Source organism: Marmota monax, unplaced genomic scaffold (genome assembly GCF_021218885.2).
Source record: "Marmota monax isolate L192 unplaced genomic scaffold, Marmota_monax_Labrador192_F-V1.1 WCK01_AAM20220418_F8-fsc00067, whole genome shotgun sequence".
Taxonomy (NCBI): Eukaryota; Metazoa; Chordata; class Mammalia; order Rodentia; family Sciuridae; genus Marmota; species Marmota monax.
In genome coordinates this window covers 8,566,193-8,593,810 of record NW_026695065.1, presented here as the reverse complement: position 1 = coordinate 8,593,810, position 27,618 = coordinate 8,566,193, and the positions used below count along the sequence as shown (strand labels likewise).

General features: G+C 35.7%; 1 protein-coding gene across 9 annotated transcripts in view; it reads right to left on the bottom strand.

Annotated features, from left to right (window-relative positions):
• Positions 1-2,183: 2,183 nt before the first annotated feature.
• The window catches only part of Diaph2 (diaphanous related formin 2), an 867,887-nt gene continuing 842,452 nt past the window's right edge, over positions 2,184-27,618 (bottom strand). For all 9 annotated transcript variants that reach the window (XM_046427818.2, XM_046427819.2, XM_046427820.2 and 6 more), the window contains one exon: positions 2,184-7,092. In XM_046427818.2, the coding sequence (XP_046283774.1) occupies positions 7,021-7,092 (72 nt within the window). In that variant the 3' untranslated portion in view covers positions 2,184-7,020. The remainder of the gene's footprint in view (positions 7,093-27,618) is intronic.

Below are 27,618 nucleotides of genomic sequence, written 5' to 3'. Positions count from 1 at the left end.
TTCTCTTGTCTGCTCTATGTCTCCATGATTTGCTGCTACTTGTACATAAGACTTGTATGAGCCATTCAAACTGTATAGATAATAGGATCATGCCAAGTGTCAGAATTGCAGCTGTGCATATCTATGGCACCTTGGAAAGGATAAGGTAGTCTTGTATTCAATTGTTCTATTAAGGTAGCTCATCAGTCATTCCAGTCTGAAACCTTGTTGTCAGATTTTACTCCTCCTTTCTCCCAGGCCCTCAACATCCAATTGGTTGCCAGTTCTTTAGATTTCACCAGGATCTGTCCCTTTGATGCTACCATAATGTAAACCTTCTTTCTCAAAAGTATTATTGCACTGCTTTTCCCCCCAAATTGGCCTTCTGTGTCCTCTTCTTTCTCTATATGTCCTACACAGGGCCTTCTTAAGTCCTTCATATAATTTCTTTGCACAAAATCCTTTATTTTCCCTGTTATAGAATCAAGTGCTAATCATGCAACCACCACTGCTTTTCATGGATCTTACACTTTTTTATTATTTTTTATTTGTTCTATTTAGTTGTACATGACAGCAGAATGTATTTTAACTCATCATACACAAATGGAGTACAACATTTAATTCTCTGGTTGTACATGATGTGGAAATGCACCATTTGTTCAATCATACATGAACCTAGGAGGGATCTTACACTTTAGTTAAACCAAATTGTTCAACTTTCCCTGTATATGCACCAAGAAGTTCCATGTTTATACCTCTCTTTATGGCTTCCCTCCTAAGAAACATTGAAGTTCCATGAGGACAGGGACCACATCTATCAGGTTCAGTGCTATATTCTCACAGTGTAGCACTGTATGTGGCACAAGTAGGCACATAATAAATATGGACTGGCTGAATACAATTATCAAATATCCAAATCTACTTACCTTTTCAATTTCCGTTCTTATGCCATTCCATCCAAAAAGTCAACATTGATACTTGTGTCCCACTCTACCTCTTGAAACTAACGGTGATTTTTTTTTTTTTTTTTTTTTAGAAATACCACAGGCCTCCGAAAACAGTAGTTTCCACTGAATAGACACTTAGTGATTAGAATAGTCACACTGGGAGATGAGAGTGGGAGAGGCTTTAGTAAGGCAGAGAAGTTGAAGGTTTCATGTTATTTATTATTATTATAATTAATGATAGTTCATAAACATTAAAAGGTAAAAATATTGGCTGGACCTCAATTTGCCAAGATACAGATGAAAATATTACCCAAGCCTGTATTAGCCAAGATATAGTATCATCATGGCTAAAGTTCAAACTCTGGTTAATTTCTAAGAAGTAGGAACAAAGCTATGATTTGCATAATTTGTGTATTTGCAAGTTGTTTCCTCTGCAATGTTCACTCACTGTAATAATGTTTTATTTGTGGCTATTGGAACTCTAGACATCTAAGGAAATTCAGTCTCTAAATGAGGTCTTTGGCTATAGCTTTCTTTTTATTATAATCAAAACTATATAGCATGTTATATGCATTGCATATATATCAATTTTCATATTTCCATTTTCCCCTTGAACTCTTGGTATCAAGCTCCAACTCCCCTAGTTATGGGTATATCATGGTTTTCATACTCTCTATTAAAAAATTGCCTGTTTGGGTTTCAGTGAGGAGAAAAATCTGATGTATTTGATTGCTGGAGCAAATCATTCCAAGGGAAACAATGGGTTGCCAGGTTTTGGATCATGTCATTTACAGACCTGGTTATTACACCCTTCTTCTTCAAGCTAGCCCACCCATGATGAAAGATTCTTTTCAAAGTCCTCCAGAGAATAATAACCCATAATCCTCAATTAATTTCTCCAGATATTTACCCCTCTGAGTATTTGAAGCCCATTTGCTTTAGTGCCATACTTGACAAAAAAAAATCTATAGAAACAGCTTCTCTGGAGCATGTAAATCACCCTTCTGACTTTTCTAGATTTTTTGGTTGTACAAACACCTCTAAAGAATACTAAAAGGAAACCTTATGATCCCTGCAAGTGTATGTGAGTCTTTGAATATGATCCTGTGATCTCCACCATTCAGGCACTTATAAAAACAACTCTTGGACTTCTGTTCAGTCATAGATTCTCACAGAATGTTATTACATCTTTCTTGACACTCCAGAGCTCATGTCTTTTCATTCAGCCTTAATTAAATTATCATAGGCAACACAACATTTAATGTTTATCTTAACTTTATTGAATAAGTAAAGTAGGCATTACATAAAGATTGCAAGTCATTCATGGCCCTGCATAGATACAGACATTTATTCTGAGGCAAAATGAGAGCACAAATGCACAGTTTACTGCTACTGAAATGGTTCTTCATGGTGGCTTGGTATGGACACAATCTCCCTCAATACTCATTTAATGTTGTCTTTGCTTTCACCTCTCCCATCAGCTGAGGGATTCACAATATCTAAAATAAGCGTGTAAGGAACTCTTCTGTATCAGAGGTAGTTTTGTGTCTGCATTATGAATCATAGAAGACATTTGGTCAAAGACTTCTTAAAAAAGGGGCAGAAGAGATACACTCAAGCGCAGAGTTGAGATCCATTTTTTTCAAGCTAATTGGCCATATTAGCTAAAGTATCAACCAAAGTTTAGAATAACCACTTTGTCCACTTAACAAAGCATGCAGTAGCCTGTACAGATAATAGCTTTTAGAGAAAACCTTAAATTTGTCTCAAGCACCAAAGATATATTTTTAAAAGTGTAAGTGACTAATGTAGTGGCTGAATGGTGCCCCCTCCAAAAAAGGAGGATATGTTCACATCCTAATCCCTATAATCTGTGAATTAGCTTGTTTGGAAAATGTAATTAAATTTGGATGATATGATTAAATTAAGGATTTAGAGATAAGATTATCATGGGTAATCTGAATGGCCCCAAATTCCATTATAAATGTCCTAATACAAGAGAGGCAGAGGTAGATTAGATGCACTAAAGGGAAGATGATGTGGAGAAAGAGCAGAAAGAGATGCAGCCAAGGAATGATAACAGACACAAAAAATGAGAAGATGCAAGGAACATATTTCTCCCACAGTGAACATAACTCAATTTTGGACATTGGCCTCTAAAACAGGAAGAGAATACTATTTTAAACCACTATGTTTGGGGTAATTTGTTATAGCAGCCACAAAAATCTAATACAGGTATCAGTACAGGCAAATGGGCTATTGCTGTAACAAATATCTTAAAATGTGAAAGTGGCCTTGAAATTGAATAATGGGCATAGACTGGAAGAATTTTGATGCATGTGATAGAAAAAGCATAGACTGGACCATTGATGGAAATATGAGTGTTAAAAGGCATTTTTGGTGAGGGCCTGCAATGAAATGAAGATCATTTTATTGGATATTGTAAGCAAGGCAATGCTCGTTCTATATTGGCAAAAAGCCTATATGAATTGCCACCTAAAGTTGTGTGGCAAGGGGAACATGTGACAAACTAGGATATTTGGTTGAGGAGAGTTGTAATTGAAGCATTAGAGGTATGGCATAGTTTCTTCTCTGCCTAGAGTAAAATAGGGAAGAAAAATGGAGGAAAGACTGTTAAGTGGGAAAAGAACCAGTACTTGATGAGTTAAGAGATTCCAAGCCTATTCAGAATGTAAAAGAGGCTAAAGTTAGGAGATTCAATATTAGGAAAGTGTACTCTGAAGATAGGGCCAAGGCTAAGGATGTGGCTGGATATTCTTTGCCTAGTGCTAAAGAGATCAGGCATTGAGTCATGGATTTACTCAACCATCTCAGCAGAAACCAGGAATAGAGAGAAAGTTATCCAGGAAAGATATGTAATAGGGCCCTCTTTTCTAATTGTGTGAATCAACATGATATATGGGAGCTCTACCAAGTTTTTGAGAATGCTATATCAGCAGAAACGTCTTTGCTTGGCCTGCAAGGGGCAGAGACAGGACAAAATTAGAGAAGGCTGTCAGACTAACAATATTCTACAGGCAGAAAAACAGGAAAATATAAACTATTCAGCTACAAACATGTGCCAATTTTCAAGATAAAAGGAGGATGGCACCAAGGGAAAAGCTGCAAGTGCAAAGTTGGAGGGCCAAGAATGAGGGGAGAGTCAGAATTGTGACCCATGGGCACAGAGGCAGAGGCCCAGTTCATGGTCCAAGAGGGGAGAACTTCAGACCCAAAGGGTGGGGCACTGAGACAGAGAGGACTGTTGCTAGGCCTTGAATCCTAAAGGGAATTTAGTTAGTTTTTGAAAATGATTAAGACAGGTGACTGACTCCCTTTTCCATTATCTCCTTCTGGAATAGGAACATTTGTAATTATTTAGAGTTGAAACTGTAATCAGCTGAGACTTAGGAATGTTGGAATAGGGTGAATATATTTTACACATGAGAAAGACATCAATTTTGGGTGGGGGACAGAGGGCAGAACCTCTAGATGTTCCCTTATTTGGAAAAGGGGTTTTAGAGATGTAATTAACTTAAAGTTCTTGAGATGAAGAGATTATCCTGGCAGAGGGAGATTAGGTACACAGACAAAAGGTGCTGCAAAGATGAGTGGAAATGTGGCCATGAGCCAAGGAACGTCAATAGCCATCAGAAGCTGGAAGAGACAAGAAAGGATTCTCTAGAACCTCTGGAGGGAGCATGACCCTGTGAACCCCTAGATTTCAGAACAATGAGAGAATCAATTTCTGTTGTTTTAAGCCACCAAATTTGTGGTCATTTATTATAGTAGCCAAAGGAAACAAATATAATTAGTTAACATTTTATGTGTTTTCTATTTTTTTAAGATTCTGAAAAAAATCTGTATAATTGGTGCTTCTCCTGTGTGGTAGTAAGAAACAAAAGATTTTAGTATAATTTGGTTTTATACTAAAATGTCACTATGTACTTTTCAATCTAAATAAAAAATGCAAGTGGCTAAAACAGGACCATTATAAACCTGATAAGTAAATCTTTTAACTTAATTATTGGACCCTGAAAGGTTTTTTTTAATGTTTGTGAAAGCATGTGGATTGCTGTAAATACAAATATATAACTTATCAAGAATAGCACTTCATTCATTCTTGTTCACAAACTAGAAAATAAGGCAAGTTTGCATCTGGAAAAGGCAATACACATCACTATTTCTACCTTGACAAATTTGATAATATGGCATGGCAAATGTCTCCAAAATTTAGTCAAGGTTGACACTTCAAAATAATTTTTTCTATAGTCAAAAGACTCAAAGAAGTGATACCATGAAGATTTCAGAAAAAAATCTTTGCAAAGTCAAAAATGCACACATTAGTTATTTACCTAAATTAGTAGGACCTAAACTTTTGCTGTTGTTAAAAATAGTGTGTGAAAACAGATGTGTCCTCAAACATGTTTATGTGTGCACATGTGTGTTTTCAGTCAGGAAAACGTGGAAAAAATCTCAGATGTTGTGACTTTGATTTCTCTATTATAGCAGCTTTCAGAGAATTTTGAAGTATAATACTCAAGCCAGAATGCACTGGAGGACAAGGCAACCATGTAAATTATTATACATCTATATAAAGAATTCTGTGAGCTACTGGTCACTTATCTCAGATGGTGACTTGCCAAGCCAGTCATTTGTTCTTTCTCTATCATGTGCAGTGGAGGAATAGAAATAGGACTTTCTACATAAGAAATATACATATAATAACTCTTTTACAGTAATCACAATCATCTGCATGAATTGGTCTTCAAATTGCACTCCAGAGAAGTTACACCAATTATTTCAATGCATATCATAAAATAACAGATAAGTTAAGTATAACTTTAACTTTCATCTATTTGAGAAAAACATAGACCTTGTTTTTTTCCCCAGAGTTGTTGTGGCAGCAACGTTTAAATTTGTTAATATAAGGTAAGTATGATGATGACTGAGAAGTTCACTTAGTTACTGGGATGTGCAATTACTGCAGCAAGAGATACAAATATATACACACATGTATATACATATACATATATAGAATTTCTTTTTTTCTTCTTCAGACCACCAAAACAGAATTGGAAAGGGGAGTAGAAAGGAAGATAGAACAGTTGACCTTTCACACAGTTTTCTGCTGCCTTTTATAGAAAGAAATCTCTTTCCTCCCAGGTCTTCTAGAACTCCATTCCCTGCCTTCAAGGGGGTCAAGGGAGAAAGAAGCAATAGAGAGAAGAAATAAACCACAAATAAGAATCAATATTTGCCTTTAAAATCTAAATAAAGATAATAGAACTTTCAGGTACATCCCTAGCACAAACATTAAAATGTGGAGTTTTTCTCAAAAAATAGTCATATAAAGTATTTGTATAAAGTAGACATCTATGCATATTAGAAAATACCTCTTTAAATAAAGTTGAAGTCATTTTCCCTAACTGATTCTGTTAAACTTTGGTTTATTTTTAGCAATGATGTGTGCTTGCAATATCATGCTGAAACGCTAGACTAATGATAAATTTAATTTCAGCCAAAGCAGATGAATCCATCAGCTTTCACTTGAGATAAGATTCTAAATAACTTGACTGACATGGAGCTATACTTTTTTGAGTTTTCAAAATGGCTTCTCTTACACTGTGTGCAATATTAGCACCTTTCCAAATCATTAGCATGCACATTTTGTCTTGGCCTTTTCCTTTGCTATCTATTAAATTGGAAGCAGACAGTGAATAGATCTGTCTATTCTTTTTTTCTTCTTCTTTTTCTTTTAGTGGGAGTGACCTAGAAATTTAGGATTTTAAATATTTGAAAGTCTCAAAACTCTTCAATTTTTTACAATTCCCTCTTCAGAGTCAGGTCACACAACAACAAAGAACAGACATTTTTACGCTAAAGTGGAACAAATATTTCTAGTCCTGTGAGCTGTCACATAGGTATTGTGGGAGGAGTCTAGTGATAGTTCTACAAATGCACATCAATTCATCCAGTTTAGCTTGACCTTTGCAGAAATACACTTATATCCACTCTGACCCTTGAATGCATGTTTTGTTCTTCTGAAAACATATGATTTTGTTTACTTAAATATTTTTCATATTCTTTGGCATCAGGAATCACTTAGATGAGATAGCTCCATTGTGGCGAGAGCGTGACCTTTCCAAAGGTACCCGTCTGTTATCTGTAAGACAAAGAGAAAAAGAACCAAAAACATGGTGAGCCTTAGATCTTGGCTATTACATGATACCGGGTTGAGAGAGGTTTTCAAACAGTACTGAAAAATCACTTCAAACGAATATGTAAATAGGCAACAAGGAGCCCAGATCTGAGGAGTTCATGCTGCAGCTGCCAGGCTGAGTTCAAGAGTTCTACAATCAGCAATAAATGACTTTTCTTGGTAAGCAAAGTCAGAGTGATAAAAGAAATGGAAGAATTCTCTCAAGCACAGTCCCCTTGGAAATAGCAGGCGACAACAAAATTCCTTGGTAAAAATGTTAAATTGAAAGGATCTATGTACAGTGCCTTTTGTTGGAAAGCACTTCAATTCCCTATGAGTTTTCAATTTGTATGTTGGCTACCTCTAGAGGACACCAGCGTGGGCAGAGCAGAAAAGAGTTTTTATTTTTCACAGTGATTGCAATATGTGGCAATCAAACCGGCTACCGAGTTGGCCTGATTGTATGATGTAAACAAATTCAATACATTATATAGTCATTATGGGAATGAATAATGAATGGGACCTAGAATAGATCCCATTCCTCTTACCCATCACAGGAAGAATAATCACTGTAAAGATGACTGTTGGCACAAAGCTTGGAAAGCAAAGTTTAAAAGCATTGAAAGTTGCTGAAAATAGTTTTCATTTTAATAGAAAAAAAGGTTTACAGCTCTGCTTTGTGATGATCACTGCTATGTTATTATCACCTCTGTTTTATGCTCAGCTTAAATGCAATTGATGTGGGTGAAAATCCCTTTTTGACAAAAGCATAATATACTTAGATTCTCCATTTAGAATGAGACTGGGTCCCTAGAAATAATGACAAGCACCAACACTTACATAAATGCTAACACTTTCCACTCGTTAATTTGCTAATTCACACAACATCCCCGGGAGGTAAGCCCATTTCATTCTATCCTATTATCTCTGCTTTAGTGATGGAGGTTACACAGCAAATCAATGGTGTGATGGGGGATTATAATGCAAAGTTAATACCTAAATGTCAGGTCAGCTTTGTCCAGAAGTACATGTTGGGGCCTCCCAAGCTGCTACTCATTTCTTCCCTGAGATGGTGATACCCAACCAATATATCCTGCCTGTTACATGGGAAGGAAGGACTGAAAAGTGCTGAGGGTTGGCCATAGTGCCTTTCTCATCTGTGCTAGCACCTCTTGACTGATTCCTGGAGTTTTTGATCAATACCCAGAGTAAACCTAACTGGCCCCCATGATCCTCACCTCATTAATGCTCCTTGTGAATACATTGAGCCAACTATCCATAAGCTTAAAGCCCACCCAGAGCTTCATAATGCAACTATATCTCAGAGAGGTGAGAAAACAAAAGTCATTTTCTCCACTCAGAGATATATCTGAATGATGGATTATTGGGATATCCTTTTGATGATATCATTGAAAAAAATCTATTATTTAGTTTGTGATATGTTTCACAATTCAGCTAAAAATGTGAAGATACCATTCCTGGATAAAGGATTTATTACTTAGAAGTCACTGGTTTGCATACACATTGGTTTGGGGCTTCTTAGAAAATACTTCAAAATGAGATAACAATACAATGGTTCCCATTGCATCGCTAACATTTAAGAGTTCAGTGTTAAAGCCATCAGATCTAGCATGCTTACAGTTTTGTGCCAGCTTGAGAAAAGGCTTGTGCCTTGGTGCCATAAATATCCATTCCATTGCTTACCACTCAATGGATCCAACATGAGTACCACCTCTAAAAACTTAGCCCCACAGCATTATATGATAGGATGTGAGAATTCACATCAACTTGCAAATTATCAGTAGCATTTGGTGTGAGAAAATGAACTTTGGAGTGAAAGCACACTGAAGAAAGGACACTGAAGCTTTTGGAAGACAGGCTAAACTTTGGTTCAGGACCCCAATCCAGTGTTATGGTTGGATATGTGGTGTCCCCAAAAGCTCATGTGTGAGACAATGCAAGTTTTAGAGGAGAAATGATTGAGTCCTAACCTAATCTATACATTAAGCCCCTGATGGGATTTACTGAGTGGAAACTGAAGGCAGGTAGGGTATAGCTAGAGGAGGTGGGTCCCTGGGGCATGGCCTTTGGGGTATACATTTGGTATCTGGTGAGTGGAGCCTTTCTCTGCTTTCTGAACATCATATGAGCTGCTTTCCTCTGTCATACCCTTCTGCCATGTTGTTCTGCCTCACTTTGAGCCCTGAGGAACAGAGCCAGCTATCTGTGGACTGAGACCTCTAAAACCACCAGTCCCCAGATAAACTTTTCCTCCTCTACTATTGTTCTAGGCACGTCTTTCAGTCACACCAAAAAGATCACTGAAACATCCAGATTTTGGTACACATGAAAAATTATTTTAGATTTTCTCCCCCTTCATTTTGGGTACCTAATAGGTCCCTATGTTAATGAGATAATTATATGAAGAAGCAATTCTGTAAAGGTCACCACTTACATTTTCAAAATGTTAACCTACAACCTTTTTCTATGGGGGAAACAATGTCAGAAATTGCTATCTAGATCTTTTGATGTGTTTCCAATTCTGTGTTTATGTTAAAATTAATTTAGTTGCAAAATATATATTTATACTTTAGACTTGTATAAAATCAAGACATGTAGAATTTAGAGGCTATCATAAAGTGTACACATGCTTTGTTGCTTTTAGATATACATAAACTTTCTTTTCCCCTATCTGTCCACGTTCTAATGGTAACTAGCAATCTAACGATGATAACTTTTCATGCTTGGAGTCGTCTTGAATGAGAGACTGAAATATCACTGAATGAACTGTTTGAAATATGACTTTTACATTTATGGTATTAAATACTAAGGGCCCTCATAAGTAGTCATCATAATAATGAGAACATATGTTAGATATTATTGTTGTCAGAGGTGACAAACAATGATTGTGAGAGTGATAGCATTTCTCTTTTGGAAACAGGTGTAGGAGGTAGCTGCCCATGTGATATAATTTGAGAGCTCCATAAACTCCAGTATAAGCCAAATTCACTTTTCTAACTAGTCTTCATCTTATAACACTATTGATGCTACTGTACTTTCGATGACAAAAATAGAGGCCTTTCATCCCAAAAGTGAGTGGGTTAAAACACATGTATTTACCTGAAATGATACTGGGTGGGGAGTTGTTAACAAGTAGTGGCATCTCCTCCCAATCTGCCTCTTATAATTTTGGAAATCAAAGGGAAAGAGATGGGAGTGCATGGAACTTGTTTGTATGTACTTGTTGGGGACACTGCAATGAGATAGAGGAAAACTCCACCATAGTTTGGTAAGAACACCCTAACAGATTCTCTTTGGTCATCAAAGACTTGTCTCTGAAATGCCCCAGGTGAAGGTGAACAGATTCTGATACTGTGGAGATTGATCTGATCAAAGAATGAAGTTGAAAAGAAGGATATAGGTATATGAAAATGTGCATCCTATGGAGCAAAGATGGCCAAAACCAATATTCAAATCTTTCATCCAAAGGGAATATAAAATACATGGCTCATCTTAACTATGGTTCAGCACCTTATGAATATCAGGTTAACCAGCACAAAGTGATGCCAAGGCTTTCCCTGCTGTCATAAGAGAAGAAGCTTTATGCTTTATGACTTTCCTGAGCATAAATTGATTTGGCATTCATCTCAAAAATCTTCCCAACTGAGTTTTCAAGTGAATGGATTAATCCCATTATTGTATTGCTCTAGAATTCACTCATGCAATCATTTATTCAGCAACTATGTACAAAGCACATCATCCATGAAATAACTGAATGTCACTAAGTTTTAGATCCATCCCTAAATCTATATCATTAATTTCCTTCTTCCTAAAACTTTGTCAAGTGAACTGAGGAATAAGCACAGCCCAGATAAGGCCTGCACATTACATAACATGAGATAGTCTAGAAGACTCAAACCTACAGTATGTAACCTGGGAGTGTGTCACTAATCCTATAACAAAAGGAGTGTATGCCAAAGTACAAGGCTGTGTCTTTGCACACTGCATGAGATCAAGTTGGAACTGAAAAATTCCAATAAAAAAGGACCACATTCATTATTCATTCCCCTCAAAGTTAGGTGTCTGTCTCTTGTTGTCTAAGGAGAGACCGTTTCCCTTCTGCTTCAAAAACAGTTGTATCAATGTTGCCCTAATCAAACATATTAATCCCTCACAGTAGGATAACATTAAACCAAGTGTATGCCCAGTACATACCTCACTATTTCAAAATATCCCATCTTAATGCAAATTAGTTGTCTAGAAAACAAAGTAAAAGAAACCTTCAGTGTAGGCACTGTTTCCAGCAAACATAGCAAATGAAGGTCTGGGTCTATGCAGCTTAGGCTAAGGAAACCAAGGAAAGTTATTGCTTCCAGAAATGTTCACTAAAGTAGCTATTTGTATCCCAAAACAGTAGTGAGAGAAAAATAACTTATTTTAGACAGTTATATTGAAATCATCGTGTGAACTTACATTCGCCCTCCCTGTGTTCAAAACTGTTTATGGTTTTCTCTGTGATTTTAGGGATCCTAAATTGGATTAAAGTTTCTCACCTCACTAGAAATGAGTGGCCTATGGTAACCAAATTAGGCTTGGGCCTAATCTCTTGATAGAGGACCTTTCTCTATCAGTTGACCAGATTCTTTCTCCTCACTGTTACCAGAATACAGTCTTTAAAAAAGCTTGAACTCAAACTATTTATACAAATTGGCATTCTACTTTTTCATTAAATATTTTAGCACAGAAATTTTATATGTCATTAAACTTCTAGATTATTATATTACAAATATGATCTCTTTTTTAAAGAGAGAGAGATAATTTTTTAATATTTACTTTTTAGTTTTCGGTGGATACAACATCTTTATTTTATTTTTATGTGGTGCTGAGGATCAAACCCAGCGCCCCAGGCACGCCAGGCGAGTGCGTTACCGCTTGAGCCACATCCCCAGCCCACAAATATGATCTCTAATGGCATATACTCTTCTTCTTTTTTTTTTTACATAAATAGACCACAATTTGGTTAACCATTTATCTACTTCAGGGCATTTAAGTATTCAAGTTGCTTCCAATATCTTGCTGGTATAAATAGCATACTAATGAATATCCTCATAGTTACATCTATACATGTGTCGTATATGTAGATGGCATTGTTGTGGTGTGAAAAATTAGGTGCAAATTGTACCCTAGAGTAGTTTTACTAATTTAAATCCAATTGTCAGTATATAAATTTGTCTAATCTCATTAAGTATTATTCTTTTTAATATGTGCTGATTTAAAAAGTAAAAACAACATGATTCATGATTTTGGCATTTCTTCAAATACTAGAGAGGCAGATTTTTTTCATGTTATTGTCCACTTATTCGTCCTTTATATGCTGACCATTTCCTTTGCCTGTTATTTTTGTTTTGGCTTTGAACATTAAATAATTAATGACAGTAATCAATTAAAATATTAGAAATATTTTCCTTAGTTTGTTGATAACCTATTTTGTGTTGTAAGCTTTAAGGAACATATGGTTTCATTTTTACCATTTTTATGTTACTAAATCTATCCATCATTTATATTGTGATTTTTTCCTTTCTTTATAAGCTTAGAAAGTCTCTAGCCATAGACACTGATAAACACTCAATCACATGTTTTCTTGCCCCTTAAGGTTTGATTTTTTTTTAAAAGAGAGAGAGAGAGAGAGGGAGAGAGAGAGAGAGAGAGAATTTTAATATTTATTTTTTAGTTCTCGGCAGACACAACCTTTTTGTTTGTATGTGGTGCTGAGGATCGAACCCGGGCCGCACGCATGCCAGGCAAGTGCGCTACCTCTTGAGCCACATCCCCAGCCCTGATTTTTTATATTTAATAATTTAGATGATCTGTGTTTTATTTTTTCTGTTTTATTTTGTTTTATAGTGCCTTATCAAATAAGTCTTCACACTGTTTTATTTCTTCTTTTTCCTCACAAAGAGGACATGCATTATTTGTTGAATCATCATGAATTCCTATACTGATTCATAATATATTTTTATCATATATTAAAGTATCTATACTAGGGTTTCTGTTCTGTTAACATTGATATTTTTCTGCAATTTTGTGCCAATACCTTCTTATCTCATCATTTGAGCCTCATAATATGTTTTAATATCTGGTGTAATTAAACCTGTATCACTTATATTTTCACTTAAAACAAATATTTTGGGGGTACACTTTGGTGTTCTACATCACATTATAATCACAAAACAACTAAAAACCAGTACAACATGAAAAACATATACAATGGGTCCTAGGCTCCTCCTAGCAAAAAGTAGGCAGTTGCCTCTGAAAGCCAATGAGTTAAGTGATGCTAAGATCCCTAATGATGTTTTTCAGATTGTTCCTCATTTTCTTGAAAACTGAACAAGCCTTCATACCTATTTTTTGGTCAACTTTTCTGACAGCTAGCCATTTTCTTTTAGAAATACAGCAGATTCCAGCACTAACCTAGAGTATCCCCAATTACACTTAGACATTTTTTTTCCATCACTGGGAACTGAAATCTGAGACAGTCTACCATTGAGCAATGTCTCCAGTTCCATCCACCCCCCCACTTTTTTTTTTTTTTAATTTTGGGACAGGGTCTCACTAAATTTGTCAGGGTAGCCTTGCACTTGTGATCATCCTGCCTTAGCCTCCCAACTAGCTAGGATTACAAGCAAGAGCCATCACACCCACTCACCTAGACATTTTATAATACATTTACTCTCTTTGTTTTTGTCGTGTCAAAGATTCAAATAACTGAAATTAAGTGTATAATTTCGTTAGCTGATGATAGATTCTAGTGCTTCTAATTTGTAAAACTTATTTTCTCATAGATTTTATAATAAATTTACATTTTGAGCTTCTACTAGGTACCATAGATATTAAACCACATTGAACTGTTTCATTCCTATGGAATTGTATACACAGGGTGCTATGCAAAAATGCATGGCTGAGAGCCAATCAATTACCTTCAGTTAACAATTAAATACTTCTAGCCCTATGCTAATCTCCATGACATTGTAATGTTTTTAAAACTTGAAACAGGCCATGTTGTGTAATCTATGTCCTTCATTACATGCAAATAAATCCATGCAAAGAAAACAGAAACCCAGATTACTGTGGTATTTCAGGTTGGCAGAAGAGAGGAAAGTTATTTTAACGATGATGGTAATGGAAAGCAATAATGTTAAAATAGTTCAGACGCTACTGTGACTATAGACACACAACTCCCATTAACTGTAATTGGAGTTAAGCACATGTAATGATAACAAAATAGACCCCTAAATGTCTTTCCAATTGGAAAATAAGCAAATGTGTTCCAGGAAACAGCATGCTTTTGTGTGGAAAATACAGTATTCTAATTGAGATGCACAAATTATTTTCACATTGATATTGCTGAGGGTATGATGGTGGTATTTTTCCTATGCTTAGGGATGTAGTAGATCTGCTTGGGGTAACATCTGTACAAAGAATGCCTTTCCTTAATGCTCAGCATTCGTTATGTTATTAAAGGAAAAGTCTCAATAGTTGCAATGGATTTATTAATTCAGTAGCTTGTTATCAGCATGAAACTCTGCTGTGCTAGGGGAAAAACAAATTATATTTTACAAAACTGCTGTAGAGAGATTAAATCACTTTTGTATATTTCACTTTCTTCTTATCCTTTCTGCCAGGTAGTAACTCTACTCTCTATCTCTATTATGAACCTCATATTTTGCAAACTATCAAGACTCATAGTAATATAAAGGTACATTATCAAACAAACTCAATTATAGTAACTTTAGGAAGATGGAAATATGTGATAAAAGTAAAATCACATAGTACAATAATATTACTTCAAGGCATTAAAAACTTAATCCATATTAAGCTATGAATGGAGAAAATATGCAATACTTACTTTTATCTATCACAAAAATATATTTTTATAATGTGTCCAACCAACCTCTTGGGATTTTAAATGACTAGCATTTACATAATTGATAACTTGAGTATTTCCAAGTATTTTAGAAAAATATGGTGCAGAAAAAAATAAAATCAGTATATTGTTCAGAATTTCAATTCCCATAGACCTTCCAATTGATTATCTTTAGACTCAATGTCAAAGCTAGTGAATAGATCTTTTTTTTTAACATCCTTGGTTTTGTACATAAGCCATGCATTGTTTGTTTCCTTACTAGAGAGTACAACTGGGCCCTAAAACAAAACTTTCTCTGAGTTTGAAAGTCTGATGTGGACACCTGCATACCTGGAAAATACAGAAAATGGTGACAAATAAAAATATGAAGAGTGTTAGAAAATAGTGGGAAAAGCTCCCAAGGAATTTATATAAGTGAAACTGATGTTGAAGAGCAAACCAGCAGAAATGACACAAACTGTAACAGCACTGTTCAAGATGTCTATCATAGTGGCTTATACATAGCAGTTTCTTAGAAACTGTTGATTAAGTAATCATCCAGTCATTAGTAATGAATCAGGAACTGATCCTTGAGTTCACCTTCAACTAGGCTGCTTACATGGAGGGAATATATTTTGCCATTAATACAAAGAAACACTTCCATCATCCATCCATTACAAATTGTTTTGGCATAAACTATCTATCTGCAGGGAATATAACAGGCACTCATATTATTAAAGTGGAAAAGATAAATGTACCAAAAATTATTATATGAAATGTAACTATGTGTCTTTTGTAGCATTTATTAGATTCTAAGTACAGTAGAGGTTCATAGTAGAGAACTATGTGCAGGAAATTAAGTGCAGGAAATCTGGGTCATGGAAAACTACATCATGATTAGGCTTTAAAAGATAGGTGGAGGGGCTGGGGTTGTGGCTCAGTGACAGAGCGCCTGCCCTGCACATGTGAGGCACTGGGTTCAATCCTCAGCACCACATAAAAATAAAGAAATAAAAGTATCGGGTCAAACTACAACTAAAAAAAAATTTAAAAAAAAGATAGGTGGAGCCAGCCACTGTGGCACATGTCTGTAACCCCAGCGCTCAAGAGACTTAGGCAAGAGGATTTTGAGTTCAAAGTCAGTCTCAGCAACTTATTGAGGCCCTAAGAAATTCAGCAAGACCTTGTCTCTAAATAAAATATTAAAAAGGGCTGGAGATGTTGCTCAGTAGTTAAGCATCTGGTATCCCCCCCCAAAAAAAAAGGATAGTTGGCACTTCAACAAGAAGAAAAATTTAGCTGTCAGTTTTTACTTAGTAGGAAAAAGTGAGTTTTAGTTCCTTATATTGTTGACCATTCAATTACCAAATTTTTCTTTTTGGGGAGGCATGAAAAACAATGAATGAATAAGGATGAATCAGAAAGCCTGTACATCTTTTACTTTTTCCCTAAGAAGAAAATAATTTAATGAAAGGAAATGCACTGGCCAGATTTGTAGTTGCAAGGACTAAGATAAAGGTGGATGTTTCCATATGCAGGTGATTTTAATTTCAATTATATTTTTATAAACAGTCTTGAAGCATTTATATGGAGGACAGCAGCTCTGCTCCAAGAAACAAACAAACAAATAAATAAATCCCAGCAGAAAGGGGGATCCCTTAAATCATCTGGTGAGGATCTGTTTTTGAAGTCTAGATGGCCCTATCAAGAATGACAGTACAAGAGCTGATCAAGGCATAGATTACAATGACCTGGGCCAAGAGTGCTTGGCAGGGTGAGAGCATGAGCAGCCATTTATGTGGGTGCAGAATAAACTAGCTTTCAAATGACATTGGGGCTAGAGAGTCAATTCATTACCACCACCTGTCATCTCTGTGCCTTCCTACTCCATGTGTGGCACAAATCCTTATGACTAAGAACACTAGGCATCAGCCATTTCTCTAACTTCAATCATACGATGGACAGTCCTCTGTCATTTTCTGTGGCAGTTGTTTGTGATCTTCTTGAGCCTTGTTGCTGATATGCTGACCTAGAATACACTTACTTGTCATCTGCTTTTGTTTCTGAATTGCTCAGTGTCTACCTATCTACTTTTTGTTTTTAACATGTGCAACCCATTTCTTGGGCTGCTTTCCTCTATTTTTTGTTGATGAAGGAAGTTTTAGAGCAGACAGCCCAACTCTCTAACTTAAGTAGCCCCAGGAAGGGTGGGGGGAGAGGGAATAAACTCAATGGCTTCAGTAGTAAGGCAGAGATGGCAGTCCTTCCCCTGCATGATGCCTCCATCTCTCTATGTACCAGGTTATTGAAATATGCCAGTGCCTATGATTTTTGAGGAGAGAAGATACTTAACCTACACTTACAATGCAAGAGTCTATAAACAGGTGCTTCCCATTAGTAGTGTTACCCATGCTAGTCTGTGCTTAATTACTTAACCAGTTGTATGGACAAAGGCAACCTGTGTGGTTAATATTCCAGACACTTTAGCAGCTGCCAGTGCCATTGTTTAAAAATCTAAACTCTCCCTTAAGGTAGGAGCCAGTCAGCAGTTGTTTTAAATGTGAGCAATTAGGACAGAGTTAAAACATGGCTTCTCAATTTCATATTCATAACTGACAGAAGTTCCTTTGTAATTTTAGTGTCTAATACAACCCATACAAAACCTGAGTGCCAGGCCCAGGCTACAGCCTAATAAAAATGGCTGCAACTAGTAACTTACCTCTCATATAAGAAGTCTCAAAGAATCATTCCAGATTGTTAAAGTCTATTGGAACAAAGCCAGTCCCCACAACATCAGAAAAATGTATAAATGTGAATAGCCATTCTTCCAATGTTCTTTGCAGCATTTTTGTACAAGCAAAATCACAAACAGCTTACATATCATTATGGGATTAGATGCAATATGGAACCTACATAAACTGAGATACTATGCAGTCCATCTAAATTGTTATATGGATCTGTGTGTCTGGATAGAAAGAGATCCACATTATAAAGTGAGAAATGCAAGTTATAAAAGAGAATATCATATTATTATTTTTTAAATTATAACTTAAAATATAATTCTGAAAAGCTTGAAAGGATATACACCCAAAAAACTGGCTCTTGTCTTAATGGAGAAATTACAATTGTTTTTACTTTTCCCTAAACATCTGTATTTGGGGCATTTAAGCATGATCAATTTGCCAAGTTAGGGGAGAAATATAGACAAGGTCTTAAGTTCTCAGTCCTCAGCTATAAAGCACATACTGTTTTCATTTTTTTTAAAAAGAGCAGTCAATAATCTCTGAATTAATTCCTGGTTGATTATACAATCACTAAGTACATCATAATGGAAAGGAACAAAAAGAACAGAAAATAGGTGCCATTTCTTTTCCCTGCTTCAGTAAGGGCTACAGAATGTTCTCTGATGGTAAAGACAAGTATTAGAACATAAGTAAATGTGTCTTCCCATGCTATTATCATTTATGAAGATATCTCACATATTGTTAGATTCTAAATTCTAAAAGTTCAAGTCATAAAAAAGTGACTGTCTTCAAAAGATTCACTCATTTCACAAATATGAGTAAAAATCCAAAAAGATATGGAAGTATGTCATTATATCATCTTTTGAGAGAAAGCTTTACTTCAATGATAAAATCACATCAGACTTTAAAACTGCTTTGCAACACATTGCCTAAAAATAACAAATTAAAAGAGGAATGAACCAACTATCCTTTGATAGTAAATGATATGGATCTATTTTCCACAAGGCATACTTTTCCCTATATAGTGCAGGTGGTGGTGTGTGGGAGTGGTGGGAAGAATTATGGCACTAAGCATTCTTCTTTCTCTTACCACCATTTATACTGGTGCAATTTATGACAAAGTAAAGCCAATTGTTATATGTAGTCTTTGAACTTATTAAGGTACACTACTAGACACATTTTTTCTAACTCATTAGGCCAGTCTCACATTTATTTATTTGCAAAATGAACCTTTCTAAACATCAATTTCCTCATTTGCAAAATGGAGATTTTTAATAATAGTACATACACTATAGGGTATTAATAGGACTAAATAACATAATTTAGTACCTGGCCCATATTAATCTTTTAATAGGTTTAAAGTAAGCTGCACACATACAAACACATCAGTCAATAAACTTCAAGCAAAAAGCTGTCTCTGCTTATAATGAATATCCACTGATTAGTGTTAGGCATAGGTCAAAGTTTGTAGTAGCCATGAGGGGTACATATTGTTCATTTTTCTGCCACCTATTAGCATTGTTTTCCTAAATTTAAATTCCCCTTTGTGAACATGAAATAATATTAAAGGCCTATCTAATGGGGTTGTCCCAAGAATTAAATAATGTAAATGGGCTAGAATGGAACCTAATACAGAATAAAAGTTTATATTTTTAACATTTATATTATATAATAATTATAGCATTTAGATAATTATATAAAACTTACATAAGATATTTATATTTTATTACATAATTTATATAAGAATCAAATTCCAAAGATTCTAGCATCAAGATCTTATTACGCTTTTTAAATTCTAAGACCACCTCATGGCATTATGACATTTTTTTAGTTACTTCTGGGACAATGAGATAAGATGCAAACAGATGTTTAAAAAATCTCTTTTAGATTAGTCTAGAAAAACAAAGACTTAATTAAGATTAGTCAGGAAATCGGAATTTATCAAGATTTTGACTTTATTTATTTCCCAAGTCATCATGGGCTGGGGTAATTTTTATGCCTTTGAGAAGCAATGAAAATCTTTTATAACAATTTATTTATTTTTCTTATTGTCATCCAGTGGATATAGCAATGTTGCCAGACTGCTTTATATTACTTCTTCACTCTAGGATTCCAGTTGTCTGGACAGATTTGTCCCTTAGGGTAGAAAGAGATTATTTCTAGAGATTCTGGTCTGGCTTGAATGATGCATCTAGTAAAACCAGTCACTTGTTTTTTTTTTTTTTTTCTTCCTTAGTACAGCAGATTTACCAGGCAACCTGCTGACCTTTAATTTGGTTTCCTGAGTAGCCTGTTCAGTGGAAAGAGGGGAGAGTCTTGCCATCATAAGCAGAGTCTATTCCCACGTTGGGCATAGTTCTCTCTGTCCAAAAACAGGCCTATGATTTATTTCTTGAACACTAACTATGTGCCTAGTATACTACTAGAGGGATACAGAGATAATGAGTCAGTCTTTTCTTTCAAGGCAGGTACTATGTAGTGACTGTGGTCTTTTGGTTTAATAGTCTGATGAAGATATGTCTTGGCCACCTTTGTACTCTGCTCTATAGTTCTCAGTATGTTTGATGACCTAGATTACATCCTTTAATACTAGGATGAATCAAGATGCTGTCATTCAAATAGGGGTAGCATACAAAGACAATAAGACGGTAAGTGCTATCATTAGGGTACACTCTTCAGGAGCACAGAAAATGAACAGTTACCTTTAACACATTAAGGTGGAGCCAATCAACAGGCTGTTAAATATTAAAAGGCTGATGGCCAGGGGAGTGGCCTGGAAAGAATAAAAGTGATTTGGGAGAATCATCACATATTTTGTAATTGAAAACATGACTTTGGAAAGTATGGAGAGTGAGAAGAGCAGTGAGCTGATAATCAAATCCTGGGAAATACTGATATTTAAAAGATGAGCATAGCACCGGGAGTCCACAAAGGAAACAGCAAGTATTCAGAGACATACAAAAAGAGCCATGAGAGTGCATGTTATGGAATCCAAGGGAGCAGATATTTTGAAAAGTGGCATAAGCAATAATATCACATATTGTAGAAAGATGCAGTAAAATAAAGACAGAAAACCATCAGATTTAGAAATATGGAGGTCATTAGAGACCTTAATGAGAGCAATTTCAGTGAAATAAGGGGAGCAGAAGCCAGACTGCAGAAGGTTGAGGAATAAGTGGAGGCAATGAATATAACTTACACTTGCATTTCCTGTGACCCTGAAAGAGATGATATTTTTTAGAGACATAACAGTTACCTCAGGGCATTGTGCCTGACAGTCCCAACCCACGTCTCACTAAAACCATCCTGCTCAAATGTTTTTGTTGTTGTCATTTATTTGTTTACGTAGGTAGCAGTACTAAATTGGCTCTCCTCCCACCTATCAGTGGCCACTGATTATACCATGATGGATATCTGCCCCCCAGGGGCAGCCAATTCATAGGTTGGCTAGTAACTAATTATATAATTCATGATAAAAAGGCACTGTTCAATTGGGTAATAAGCCAGTTACAGAAAAATAGAAAAGGATGAACAGACACACAGAAAGAAGTGAAGCTCATTTTATTTCTTAAAGTGTCCAGAGGAAGTTTCTGTTCTAAAAGAAACCATTAATTATTTTATGTAATTCCTAATGTTGTGGCAAATTTCACATGAAAAAAATCCAATGAAGCTCACCATGTGCTTATTTCTTAAAGTAAGATATACTTAAAGTTTTGTGTTTTCATTTTCATGGGGCAGTAAAAACTGTTGACATAGGCATATTCTGTATCATCACTTTCTAAGTAACTAGTGCATTGATCATTAATATATGGCAAGGTCTACATGTACATTCATTTGTTTTTGTGTTATCTGACAGCCAAGTAACTTTATGGTGTATTGTACTAATTAAGGTTCCACAATAATTTGAATAGACAATTTTTTTTTTGCAATTGAGTCATCACAGGGTGTGACACTAACTCACATAACAGCACAGGTGAGTTGCACATATGACAGAGAAACTGTGACATGGCAGCCAGTACCATCTTCATGATGTGTGCCAATGTATTATGAGAATGTAATTGCTCTGGGTCCCCTTACAGCTGTTTATCAATTGTAAACTGAGTGGAAAATATGCACAAAACAACCTTTGTACTCCAGATTCCAATAATATAAATGGGTTATCTCATGTTATGCAGATTTCAATCCTAGCCTTATCTTCATGTGAGCAAGACAACTTTACAAACTTACTCAGTTGAGACCAATGAAAACTGGAATTTGAGGTTTGCTCACTGCCAGAGTTTTCACTCAGTGTGGAGTCTGATGACCCTGAGTTCTGTCACAAACCCTCAAAGTTATGGGTGCCATTTTGTCTGGCTTAGTTATATAGCAGAGATTCTCTGTATTAATATCAATGAGGCAAAAATGTATAACTGGATCTGAAGTCAAATCTTTCTATTATTAAATATAGCATCAGTGGGCATATTAAATGAATGATAATTTTGTTGTTCTGTTTTATAGTTTTATTAAAATCATGAAAGCATATGGAGTTTGTGCCTGCTTTTATATTTATTGAAATTTAAGTCACAATATATTAGAAATAGTTTTAATTCAATTACTGTGGATTCCAAAGAGTGAAGTTCCCACTAAAATGGATCCACAGATCCCTTTTATTATTCATAAAATTTGAGAAGCAGTGCACTGGCTAGACTAGTCATTAGACTCACGCCTTCTTCCCTTCAAGGGATCTGTCACCCTGCCTTTCCGAGTAGGCTTCTGAAAGAGACCTTACTCCCTTAGCTCAAAAGGCTATTGGTGATTTAAAATAGGATGAACCTGGCTCACCCCTAATTTGAAGTGGTGAAAAAAAAGACAAAGTGGCAATGAAAAATTTAACAAGTTAACTTTCAAAATGACTTCAGAGGGCTCGTAGATTAAAATTTTCTGCAAGATAAGACATATGAAGATAAAAGTGAACAGATTCATGCTAAGGAAGTAGCTCAGGGAGATTAGAATCTATGTGTGTAATAAATTTGGCTCTAAAATTTGTGGCAGCTAAGAAAGTAAAGGGGAACTCTATAGAATACACATTTTCTGGGTATTTTTGGTTATTGTTGTTTGTTTTTCCATAAATCCTATTTCATCTATCATATTTTCTCTTATTCTCTACTACCCATCCTTGAATCTAGCTAGGTTCACTTCATAACTGTTCCACAACACACACTTATTTTAGATTTTTGCTTATGTGCCCACTCTTCTTTTTTCTTCCCCTCTATTAAAGACTATCCATCCTTCTAAGCCCAACTAAAATCCCACTTCCCCAATCCTTCTAGCCTTTACATGTCTCTCTCTCATCTGGACTCCAATAGCACAAACTTAGCTTGTACAATTCAACTGTTAATTATAGCCAGCTTCATACCAATTCACTATAACTTCAGTCTCATCTTTCCAAGAAGATAGTACCAGAATGGCAGAGAATGCCATCTCATCTACCTCTGTATTAGTTTTCTCAATACTACACAGTCATGAAATAAATACACAATGATTCTTTTGCTGAGTAAAAATTTTATGAGGGTTTATAGATGTATAAACATGCCATTCATTCCTATACACACCTATTTGTATGGGGAAATAAATAGTTTACAAACTCTACCTTTTCAATATATTCTTTTACTATGGATCTAATTGTGAACAGGTTCCAGAGATGGCTTTGTGTTTTTAAGGAAATTGAGGGAAAAGGATAATATGTATGCTTACATTGTTAAATTGTACATAAACTGACATTTAGCAGCCCTGAGAGCTCCAGTGTTGACTACATAAAATCAGACATTGACTTGAAGTGAAAAATCCTTCCTTAGAAGATGCTCTTCTGACCAGCCGCATTACAATCTCATTCTGAGATGCTCTATTTTATCCTATTCTGAACACTAGTCACAAATACAATAACCATAAATAGCAAAATCTCAAGACCAAGGCAGAATTTGCACACATTATTTCTAAAAGATTCTCTTTCAGGTTTATTTTATTACCTTTGGAAATATACTCCAATAGTGAATACTTTCTTACAGATTATAAAATTAGATTATAAAAATACAATTTCTGTAAGCATAAAATTTTATACCATATAAATCATCTTTTCTTTTCCCTATTGATACAGAGTAAAATTCTATTGAATACAGGGTATGTTCCATGATGACTCTATGAATAGGCTTATTCTAAATCAATACTACTTCAAGCATTAGAATTTTAGTCCATTCATCTGCATTTTCCTTCACCTGTCTGTAGCACAATGCTATTGACAATTATTCCTTCCATGAAACTCTCTTACTATTATTTCTTCATTTTCAAACTACCTTTACATCTGATCCTTCTGTTTCTAAGCAACTATTCTTTTCCTGCCCCAATGTGGTGAGTTAATTTCATGTTCTACTCTTTGTCCTTTTCCATATTATTCTCTATATTTTGCATGACCTAACTTTCCATGAGTATACTCATCTATTTGCAAAATTTCAACAACTTCAACCTTCTGTATGCTAGTGGACCTATTGCTTCAATCACCTCCTAATATTTCTCCTTATTATTCAAAAGCTACACCACACTCAAGATTCAAACTAAACTGACTTCCTTTCTTTCCACTCTATTCCCTCCTTTTTGTGTTTCCTTGTTTTGATAACTGGCACCATGTTATAGGTTGATTTGTGTCCCTCCAAATTCATATGTTAGAGTATTTAAGTCCTCATATATAAGAGTGAGGTGACCTCATTTCAAGGCAGAATATATATAGAAGTTATTAAGATGAACTTATTAGAGTAGACTCTAATTCCTTATGACTGATGTCCTATAACAAGGAAAAATTTGGAGGCCAACACACATTAAGAAAGAATGCCATGTGAACACAAAGGCAGAATCCCACTGATGTTTCTACCAGCCAAAGAATGCCAAATACTGTCAGAAAACCACCAGGACCTAGGGGCAAGGCTGGACTAGACCCTTTACTATCACCTTCAGAGGAAGCACAGCCAGGCCAACACCTTGATCCCAGGTGTGAAGGCTCCAGAACTAGGAGACAATATACTTCTGTTGCTTAAGCTATTCAATTTGTTGTTTTTTGTTATAGCAGCACCAGAAAACAAATAGAGCCATCATACATCTATTCATGAAATCAATCAATCAATCAACCAATCATACTATACTCCTTCCTTTTATCTTAACCTTCATATCCAGTAACTCAACAAGTTCAATTAATTTTAACTTCTGAATCATTCTTTTTTTCCCCTTGGGAGGGGGTACGGAGGATTGAACTCAGGGCCCTCAAACACTGAGCCGCATCCCCAGCCCTATTTTGTATTTTATTTAGAGACAGGGTCTCACCGAGTTGCTTAGTGTCTTTCCTTTGCTGAGGCTGGCTTTGAACTCGCAACCCTCCTGTCTCAGCCTCCCAAGCCACTGGGATTATAGGTGTAGGCCACTGCGTCCAGCCTGATCATTCTTGTATCTATTTCTTCTTCATCAGCAACTCCTCTGCCACTACCCTAGTGCAGGCCTTCTATTGCCTTGGTTCTTATAGTAGATTCCTATTGAATCCTTTTGCCTCTGGCCTCACCAGCTGCACCTTAGGAAAAAGTCATGCTACAAGGTACACCTGATCATGCTACTGTAAGTCAAAGCCTGGAATGGCTCATCACCCATGAGGAAAAAAAAAAGTAAAACAAATGCCTTATCTAACAAAGCCTAACATGACTACTTGTTTTCCCAGCCTCTTATACCTATAATTCCAGCAATGGTGAACAGCTGGCTCTTCCTTGGATATCGTGCTCTCCTATTGCCTCCAATAATGCTGCTCCTTTTTTTGGATTATGCCTCTCTTCTTTTTTCTTTTCCTATTCAAGAAACTCATACTTGGGTTAAGATTCAGCTTGAGCTTTTTACCATGATTGTCTCTGTGCAGTGTGTCTTCCCCCGCTTTACTGTGAGCTCTGGAAAGGGAGGAACTGCCATTTTTACCTATTTTCTTGGTGCCTAGAATGTAACAGGCACTTTGTGAATGATTTTTAAATGAACACGTTCTTTTGTTTAGCCCCAAAGAAAACAAACATACCAGAGCACAATATTCATTTGAATAAGTAAGCTTGTATGTGCATAGAAACTATTTTTCAAGTAAGTGAATTCAGCTTTGATTGCCTTTTCTGATAAAGAGAGCTAGCCATATCTGTCTTTCATAGTTGCTCAAGATATATTGCTCATCTTTTCATTTTCCTGTGTGCTTTGAAGCCTCTGGTAAGAGAGTTCTATTGGAGAGCGGTTAGTTCAACGGTCATTATAGGGCAGAATTAAATTCATCTTTCCACTCTTTAGATCTTTACTTTTTTTTTAGGTCTGTCAGCTCTCCTTAGATAGCTTGTAGGAGAATCAAAGGCAGTCAATTTGCTGTTACAGCCATATAGTGACATAGGAGAAATGAAACATTGCATTACTACAGAATGTCTAATTGCTACTTTCTACTTCAATAACCCAAATTGTAGTTGATACAATTTTATGGTGAGAAGGGGTTAAGAAGCCCTTATTTCTAGTAGGTTGCATATGAAAACAAACCCTTCCTCCTTCCACCCAAAAATTCAGTGAGTTCAGTCATCTCAAATTGCCTCCAGGTGGTAAATACTTGAAAGATTCTTTATTATCTTTAAATGGTAAGAAAACCATTTCAAGAAATACATATCTCCTTTTCCTTCCTCCCTGGATAGGATAGGGCACCAACATACAAACATAGAGCCTAGTTAACACATCACACACACACAAAAAAATACTGCCAAAAAATATTCAGTGCTTTCTTATGAAAACAGTAGCAAGTCCCTTTGGACCACAGCATTGAAACAGTTCCACTAAACCTTTAATGTGAATTTGCTCAATGGGACTGTGCATACAGGTGTAGAACAATTATTAGATTTGATATCTGAATGAGCTTAGGTTCCCATTAGAGCTTGACTGCTTCAATGACCCCATTATTGTGCTTCCACTGCTCCCCGAACTGATCAACTTAATTATTCTGACTAACGAAACATTTAGGACATGAATTTCTGATTTGTTTCAAACCATATGGGACATCTAAAAGTGCTTCACTTTTAAAAAATCACAATACAGAAGAAATGGTTATGAGGACAGGTTAGAAGCTTGGAAGTAGGGCAGGGCCATGATCCATGCTGGGCACAGAGACACCACACCCCTTGAAATATCTCTTCTGTTTAGATTCCTGTTGGTACTAGTTATACTGTAGCAGTTTCACTTTTTTTCTGGAATACTCAAAAGATAAAGCATTAATTTGGCTGTTGGTGGGGAAAGGGAGGGGTTGAAGTTAAATCTTGCATTCCTTGTCATAATACATTCAGATCCTTAAAATAGCTAATATTCAGAAGGGTAAATAAAATGCTTTGCAGAGCAAGCCAATTACAGATATTCTCAGGCAAGAATAATAAAGAAAAGTCAGAAAATAGGACTAACTTTAGAGGTTATGTGTAAGGAATATGATCTTTTATAGGTGGAAAGTTAAGTTAAGGTCAAAATTATATTCCTACAAAAAAGTATTCTTACCTTTGAAATATTGTATTTGGGCATTAACTGCAGAAAAAGTGGTAATAACAGCAATTGTATGTAGCTAGGTGAGAAACAGATCAGTTTGAAACTGAAATTTAATGATTCTGATAAGTCATAGTTGCTTCAAAATTGGTGTCCTTAAAAGCAACTTTAACACTGTTTATTATCTCTATATTAATGACTATTAAAAGGTTATATGTTTACCTATAGGGAAAAAAGTAGGCATTAAATTATTACAGATCCCTAAATTTCCATAGATGCCAGTTTCTCTCTCATCAC